Source organism: Diabrotica undecimpunctata, chromosome 5, assembly GCF_040954645.1.
Source record: "Diabrotica undecimpunctata isolate CICGRU chromosome 5, icDiaUnde3, whole genome shotgun sequence".
Taxonomy (NCBI): domain Eukaryota; kingdom Metazoa; phylum Arthropoda; class Insecta; order Coleoptera; family Chrysomelidae; genus Diabrotica; species Diabrotica undecimpunctata.
This window is the reverse complement of record NC_092807.1, coordinates 3,209,468-3,218,006: the sequence shown is the minus strand read 5'-3', so window position 1 is coordinate 3,218,006 and position 8,539 is coordinate 3,209,468. Positions and strand designations below refer to the sequence as shown.

General features: G+C 34.7%; 1 protein-coding gene across 1 annotated transcript in view; it reads right to left on the bottom strand.

Moving 5' to 3' along the window:
- Window positions 1-468: 468 nt before the first annotated feature.
- Zip99C (Zinc transporter Zip99C) overlaps window positions 469-8,539 on the bottom strand; it is a 45,208-nt gene continuing 37,137 nt past the window's right edge. The window contains exons 4-5 of the mRNA XM_072531347.1: window positions 3,539-3,815; window positions 469-1,961 (exon numbers count right to left, since the gene is read on the bottom strand). Of these exons, the coding sequence (XP_072387448.1) occupies window positions 1,786-1,961; window positions 3,539-3,815 (453 nt within the window). The 3' untranslated portion in view covers window positions 469-1,785. The remainder of the gene's footprint in view (window positions 1,962-3,538; window positions 3,816-8,539) is intronic.

Genomic DNA, 8,539 nt, shown 5'->3' with positions numbered 1-8,539 from the left:
ATCACAAGGTAGATGTACTGTATGCCAAAGAAACACACGCTTAGAGTGTACTAAATGTGAAAAGCGTCTACATAAAAATTTTTGTTTTGATAAATATCACTCACCTTGCTAACATATTATTTGTAACATTAGATTTATAGTTTTATTTTAAATTTTGTTAGTTTTGTTATAATATATGGAATAAAATATGTTTTTACTGCAATGATATTACTTTGTTATATGTTGTGACTTATAGATGCCAACGTTCCCATTTTGGGAACATGGTTTTTTTCTCAAAAACAGCATTTTATTTTTTTTTTCACAAAACAAAATTATAAAAGATATCCCAATAACATCTTTTTTATGGATAGTTGAAATTTGTTTACAGTTTTTAATGATTCGGCGTTTAAAGGGTTAAAGATATTCGTCAATTCCTGACAACTGTGGATATGAATGGGTGTATACAAGGAAAATAAATAAAACAGGAAGCAAAACAGAATGTGTATTTTAAAAAACTACATATTATCAATTTAAGACTTATTTCCTTCAAATATCAAATATCCATTCTACCTAAAAATACTGATAAAATATTTATATACATTTTTTTAATTACATATCACTAGAGAATCATAGAATATGGCAACGGTTTCAACACAGCATAAAACGATACGTTTTTTTATCATACATAGCACAGACTATCTTTGTAACTGATATCATTAAAAAAAAAGTAGTTAAATAGCACCATTTACAAAAAGTTGGGTTATGATATACTTCAGTATAGCTTATAGAGTAGCTCAAGTGACTGAAGTTACCGCAATGAATACCCAACTTTATTACCAATCAAGATATTTTGATATATAGCTGTTTGCGGATGGAAAGATGCCTTAAGAAGATTCCCAAAAGAAGAAGAATTGTTTTTAGGTAAAACAGTAATTGTTATTCATAAAAAGACACTGGCAGCTAATATTGACAGCTATTCAGATAAATTATAGGTTATGTAAGGTTAGGTGACACTGAAATGTGTTCTGACGAGTCGCACTCCATTGAAATAGAGGTACAAAGCATCTTTTTGTAGGCAGTAACGGTAATTATTGTAGTTGGAAGTTTTTAGATGACTTATTGAGATCGCAGTGCAAAAATAAAAGTGTTATGGATAATAAAATAATATTGACACATTTCATGGACCTTTTCAGACCTAGTTTATTGTGGATGATGTTCATCGATTATGTATCTGTAGGAAGAAAACTATAACCCTTGATAGATATTTAAGTACTGGTGAGACATATCTACACAAAAACTAATAAGTATAAACAAAAAAATATCGATTCTAGTGACAAGTATTTAACGCAGTTGTGAAACATAACCTAATTTAAATTAATTGTAAAGCAATGTCAAAACTTTTGATTGTAGATATCAGTTACAACGATCTTCAATTGAGTGTCAATATCAATTGATGTGCTCGTATCAAAATCAACAATGATACTTAATTCTGACGTTTACATTTAGTCAAACCTTACAGAAACTGTCAAAATTACATTTAATTGGTCAATGGCAAGAGTTTATTTGAAAGTAACAATTGCATAAATTACTTTTATACTCAACTAATTGATATATTTTATACAACTGTCATTTTCACAAACGACAGTTTAGTTATTGTCAGCCGTCATTTTGAGAAATGATAGTTGACACTTGCCAAAACCGCAAATATTAATACTAACCAATAATCAAATTATGGAAATTTATTTTATTATTTCAAATAAACTATTGCTTCAAGTACATTTGTGATAATATAATTTGTCATCGCCATCACTCGAAAGCGTTGGTGACGAACGCCATGACTGTTATTCCCAGGATCAATGCTAACAGTTGCTTGAATGATTCTTTCGGATCTTCCTCTTTGAGTAAATCGGGAAGAACGGTTACTAAAGCTATGTGAAGGAATGTGCCAGCTGTAAATGGTAATATCCAAGAGCTCCTCGCTTCTATAAACAAAAAAAGAAAAGATATAACTAATATTACTATATAAGACGGAAACTTCTTAGTGATTTCTTATTATTGACCAGTTTTTTATGTTTCATCATCAGAAATTAATTAATGTGAACTTAGTAAATTTTTTACAAGAAAATTTGAAATTATTTTTAAAAGTCTTCCTAAAATCTATGTATATTCTTTATCGAAGTGTAAATTGTTTGGTATCAAGGTCATATCCGTATTATGAGCACGATTGCCTTAACCCTTTCATTACTGTGGAGACATATATGTCCCCCAAAGCCCATGTTATACTCATTGTTGTCATCTGTTGTCCTTACTCATTAAGGAATGTTAACTAAACACTTACATCAACAAATGATAAATAATACAATTTTAGTAAAGAAAAAGTGGCAGCTCTGTTTTTTTAACCGGTTATATATAGTTTAGTTGCTGATTAACACAGGTTAGTGATAATATATATATATATATATATATATATATATATATATATATATATATATATATATATATATATATATATATATATATATATATATATATACATTTTTGATATTGTTTTCATCGATTACCATAATTTCTAAACGGGTCTCTAGTGTCCCAGTAGTAGTTTATACCGGGTCGCATTTATCCCATTCGTATTGTTTGGTTGCAGACTTACAATGGCACGTAGACGTTTTCTAACACAAAAAGAGCTTCAAGAAGAAATTGAAAACTTCTCAAATATTAATGAAAATGAATCCTAGGAAGAACCTTATGCTGCCTCATAGTCTGATTATGTACCTTGTGACGATTCTGCCTCAGGTTCTGATGAAGTACCTGAGAATACTCCTGACCGTGTGGATGTAAACATCACTGCTTCCGACGAAGAAAGTTCTGATAACGCGAAAATATCTGAAGATGAGTCTGAAAGGAATGAATTGACTGCATAATGGAATATACCAATATTTTTTTGTAATGTACTTTTTTTATCTTGAATATAAGTTTGTAGGGCCTGCGTAGCGCAAGCGGTAGGATGCTTGACTCGCAAGCCGGTGGTCCGGGGTTCGAATCCCACCGCCGGCAAGAACATCTAGACATTTTAAAAATGTCTATAGGCCCCAGGTCGACTCAGCCTGAATAAAAATGAGTACCTTGGGTAAAACCAGGGGTAATAATAGACGGTTGAAGCGTAGCACTGGCCATGTTACCTTCCTTGTATACCGTAGGCCCTAGATATAGCAGACTACCCTGCTATACTCCCAAAGCCGCGACAGCGGTATAAAACGGGAGACTATTATATTATATAAGTTTGTTTCTTTACTGATGGGATTTATTTATCCCACCATTCAACACTAATGGGACATATATGTCCTACCTCCTTTACAAGGACTCGCAACAATGTAAAAAATCAATCGCTTTGTTAGGTTTCTAGGTATAAAATGAAATCAGTAATGAAAGGGTTAAAACAGCCGTACTAGTCAAAGGTAAACGTACAGAGACTGCTACACTGAAAATGTTAAACCGTTTACTGTTTTTAACAGCTTTTGATTGCTTTTATTGCAGTTACGTATTTTAAAAAAAATCTTACCTAGAGCTGTATGTGCGCCGCTGAACAAGATGGCCGCCATGGCGCCAATGAGACCGCCACCTGCGGTCAAAAGTTGGAACACGCCGGCGTGCCACCTCGTGAAACCGGACTTGAGCAAGATGGCGAAGTCTCCGACTTCGTGGGGGATTTCGTGGACTAAAATGGCGAAGGTGGTCAGTAGTCCTAGTCTAAGGGATACCAAGAAGGCTCCACCCAGTGACAGACCGTGGGTGAAGTTGTCCATGGTGTTCGCTACCAAGTTCAAATAGCCGGAAACCTACGTAAAAAAATTGGTTAATTTATTACATTTTTTTAAATAATAGGTGAGTTTTGCGAATTGGAAAACAGCAAAATCATGGAGGAAAAAGAAATAAAACTAAACAAAATACCGTAAAGTAAGTTTCGGCAAAATTAAGTATTCAAAAAAGTGTTTACAGTGGCATACGAAACAATTTTATACTACAGCTTACAAACCACGTGAACATTGTACTTTTATAAACTCGGATGTATTTGTGGACTTGTTTGCGAGAAATAGCTCCACTAACTTTGGTTCATTCGGTTTGAGTTTCACTAAAATGTGTCCGTTTAACAATCTCTCTACTTCTAATTCAAATATAGACGAGTTTAGTCAACGTCCACTATGTTTGTTTTGGTTTTTATTCCAACGAAAACCCATTGACTTAACTAATTCCCGGAAAAAATCTATTCCACCTGCTGTATATCCAGTTTCTTTAAATGTTATATTTGGTATTTGTTACAGCCTGTAACATATCTTAATACCGCCCAGACATATTTTTTATTTATTAGTACAGAGTACGCCTCTGTACTCTAATTCCATTCAATATATTTCTTTGCAAATATACTTACTGGAAAAAAGGTAGAGTTTTCATTAAATGTCTTAAGTTTTTTACCTCATAAATCTCTAAAATTGTACTGCCTCAGATCCCTTCACATAAGAAAAGATTATTTACATCAGGGCCCTCGTACAGCGTCCACTAGGTAGCCGACATATATGAGCAGCCAGTTTATTATTTATTTATTTAGCGTATGGACTTTCACAGTACGATAAATATACAAATACAATAATATATACATATATATTAAATATATTATTTAAACACTAAAGATAGAATGAATGACACTAAATATTAATGTCCAATTTACATAGCCATTCAATTGCTTCTGGGGAACATTCCGCAAAGTCCTGGAGGTTTCCACGGTAGGCACGATTCAAGCAGTCTGAAACACAATGGCTTATGGTCTGTCTAGATTGTCCGCAATCGCACTGTGGACTTTCTGCACGACCCCACCTGAACAGCGAATCAGCACATTTACCATATCCGGTACGTATACGATTAAGCCTTGCCCAAGTGGACCGGGGCAGATTTGATCCGATGAAACCCTGAGTTGGGGTGGATATCTTAATATAGTTCGATTCTACTGTTGGCATCCATCTTGTTGTCCATTGCCTATGTATATCATAGGAATTACCAATTTTTCGGGCAGATCGTATTGGAGGATTTCTAGATCTCAGTCGCTGGTGCTCTTTTGAGATGTCTGGGATATCTTGATGTATTGGTAATTGTACGTTGGCTACAATTTTCTGGTACTCTCTCACTAATGCTGCTGTACGGCGTAGATCTGGTGGAGCAATATTGCTCAGAGTAGGTAGCCATCTCACTGGCGTTGGTTTTATTGTTCCAGTGATTTATAGTAGCAGTTATATGAGCAGCCACTTATAGTAGCCAATCGACTGCCAGTTGAGTTATATTGGTTATTTCTTCCCATCCTCGTTTTTCCCTTCTTGATCACTGGAAGATTAGTATACCAAATGGGGCCTCACAATTAATATACAAAAAACTGAGTACTTAGTTGTAGGAGAAAAACCAGAAAGCCTACAAATCGAAATGGGAACTATAAAACCAACAGACAATTTCAAATACTTGGGAGTCCAAATAACATCAAAAGCAGGAAGTAGCGAAGAAATACACTCCAGGATTGGCCAAGCAAGATCAGCCACCAGACAGCTACACGGACTATTATGGAATAAAAAAATAACAAAAGAAAATAAAAGAAGAATCTATAAAACAATAATAGAAAGTATTGGGCTGTACGGCGCCGAACTCTGGGAAATAAACCAAAGAAACAAATCAAAAATTAAGGCCATGGAAATGAACTACTGGAGACGATGTTGCCAGCTCACTAGACTTGATAGGGTGAGAAACGAAGATATTCGGAGAGAAATGGAAATCGATCTAGACATAATAGACACAATCGAAGCCAAAAGACTTAACTGGTATGGACACCTTCAGAGAATGCCTGAAAATAGATGGCCAAAAAAAAATAGAAGAATGGACTCCGCCAACTAGAAGAAAACGAGGTAGACCAAGACGATCCTGGAGAGACGATGTCGACGATGCAATGACCGCCAGAGATTTAACAACTGAAGATTGCTTCGACAGAAAACGCTGGAAATTAGGATGCGAGAAGCGGCGCCAGCTGTAGAAGACTCGCTTGTTATATATATGATCACTGTATTCTTTAGAATATATAACCCAAATCGCCTTTCCTTATCCCAAAACGGCTTTCACCTTCCCGAATTAATTTTTCGGTGTCAAAAGCCATTTTAAAAACGTTGGGGATAGGTCTGGCTGACACGACAAATGCGCGGAGACTGAAGGCCGCCTATTCATTTCCATTCAGATTCAGAATACTCACTCGCTTTGGCTGCGGGAGAGACTGCCCGTGCAACAGACACAACAAACCGTCGGGGTTTGAGTGGCCATTTGAGTGTGTTTAACGTAGATAAATCAGGAAAAATTAAGTACCTCGACAATAAAGTCAATAGAGAAATACAAAAGAGAAAAAAATCACAAGCTTAAAAGAGAAATATAAGAAATAAGAAACAATATATGACAATTACAGAGAAACATTTAACTCAATACAAGGCGAGAAAACGGCAAAAAAAATGGTTGGTGATCATCCATCATACTCGTATAATATATTTTTTTCGAATTATCCATATTTTTTCCTATTTTTTTAAAAGCGTTTAAAATTTTTAAACGCTCAAATCAATCTGTATTTCCCGCTAACTCTAATTTATGTTTAAATATTTTTGTAGAGCACAAAAAAACCTTTCATTGAAAAAAAAATTCTATTTTGGTAAAAAATTAATTCATCTTTTGTGATGCCGAACAATACCCCAACATTTGGGATCAAGTTTCTCTTGGGGCAATTTTTACATTCTTATCCGGCTATTCCATTTGTTAAGAACATTGTTTTCTTTAATTTTTTTGATCCTTGTTATCTCGGAAAATAATTATGAACCGCTACTGGACCGTAAGCGATATGATTCTTTGTAAGTACTGTAAATATAGATTTGTTATTTGTGTTACAAATAAATTTAGGCCACAGTCTGTGACTTACCAAAGGTCACATAAATAAACAGTGGGTTTTTCTACAAACTTGTTTTGTTTATTGCAGATCAAGACCGATTTATCTCTGCGATTCGTAATAATCGTAATGCATCATCAATAATGGTTTTCGTTAATCGGATTAATTACAATTACAGGAAAATATAGATGCAAATGAAACAAGCATAGCTGTGTTGTTATTGTTGTAAAATTTATTAAAAAATCGATCAAGTTTTCAAAAGCAATAATAACAAAATCCACAAGGAAAATAAATTCCTGCAGCTGGCTGTATACAATGTATCACAAAAAGAGGTTTAATTATTTGTATATATATATATATATATATATATATATATATATATATATATATATATATATATATATATATAAGCGGGGATCCTACAGCTTCTGCCGCTTCCCGCATTTCGATCGCCATCTTTTTCTATCTCTCCAGGTGTCTTCATCAATGACTCTATCTTTCATGGTTTCCATAACACCTTGTATCCAAGACTTGGCTGGTCTTCCTCGTTTCCTTCTATTACTTGGATTGTATTCCATAGCTCTTTTTGTCCATCTGTTGTCGTCCATCCTCTGTACGTGTCCATACCATATTAACTGTCTAGTTTCTATTCTTTCAGAAGTTGTATGTACTCTATCTGTTTTTCTTCTAATTTCAGAATTAGGTATACGTTCTACTCTTGATATACGGCAAGCTCTTCTTAGGTAGTCCATTTCAACCGTGTCAACTTTTTTCTTTCCTTTTACTGTCATTTGCCAACATTCTGCTCCATATGTAAGAATGGGCTCTACAATTACTTTGTAGATAGTCATTTTAGTTCTCATAGTAGCTTTGTTGGACCAAAGTATCGAATTCAGAATTTGAACACTCTTCCTGCCTTGTTGCACTCTATAGTCTATATCTCGTTCCGTTGTTCCTTTACTGCAGATAATACTTCCCAAATATTTGTATTCGTAGCACCTTTTCATTTGTCTAATTTCCAAATCCGGGTCTTCGTCTTCACTGCCTATTCGCATATATTCTGTTTTAGACATATTCATACTCATCCCCCATTTTTCGTATTCATCTTTGAGCTTTTTAAGCATATAATCTGCATCTTCTTCACAGCTTGCAATTAGTACTTGATCATCTGCAAAGAACAGCGTTGTCAGATAATGGTTGTTAAGCTTCAACCCCATTCCCGCACATTTTTGTCTCCACTGGTGCAGTGCTTCTTGGATATATATTTTGAATAGGTTGGGGGAAAGACAACATCCTTGTCTCAAGCCTTTCGTTACTGTAAATACCCTTGAGAAAGTATTTCCTGTTTTTACAGTGCTTTGAGGACATTTATAGATGTTCAGTATTGCTTTTAGATATGTTTTACTAAGGTCCGTTTTCGTCAAGACACTAAATAAGAGTTTTAAAGGAACTGTATCATAAGCCTTCTCCAGATCTATAAATACCAGATGCGTAGGGAGGTTTCGAGCTGTTCGTTTTTCAATTACTTGTTGAAGGGTAAATGTGTTGTCCACGCACGATCTTCCTGCTCTGAAGCCGCTTTGTTCTTCAATTTCTTTATACTCCTCT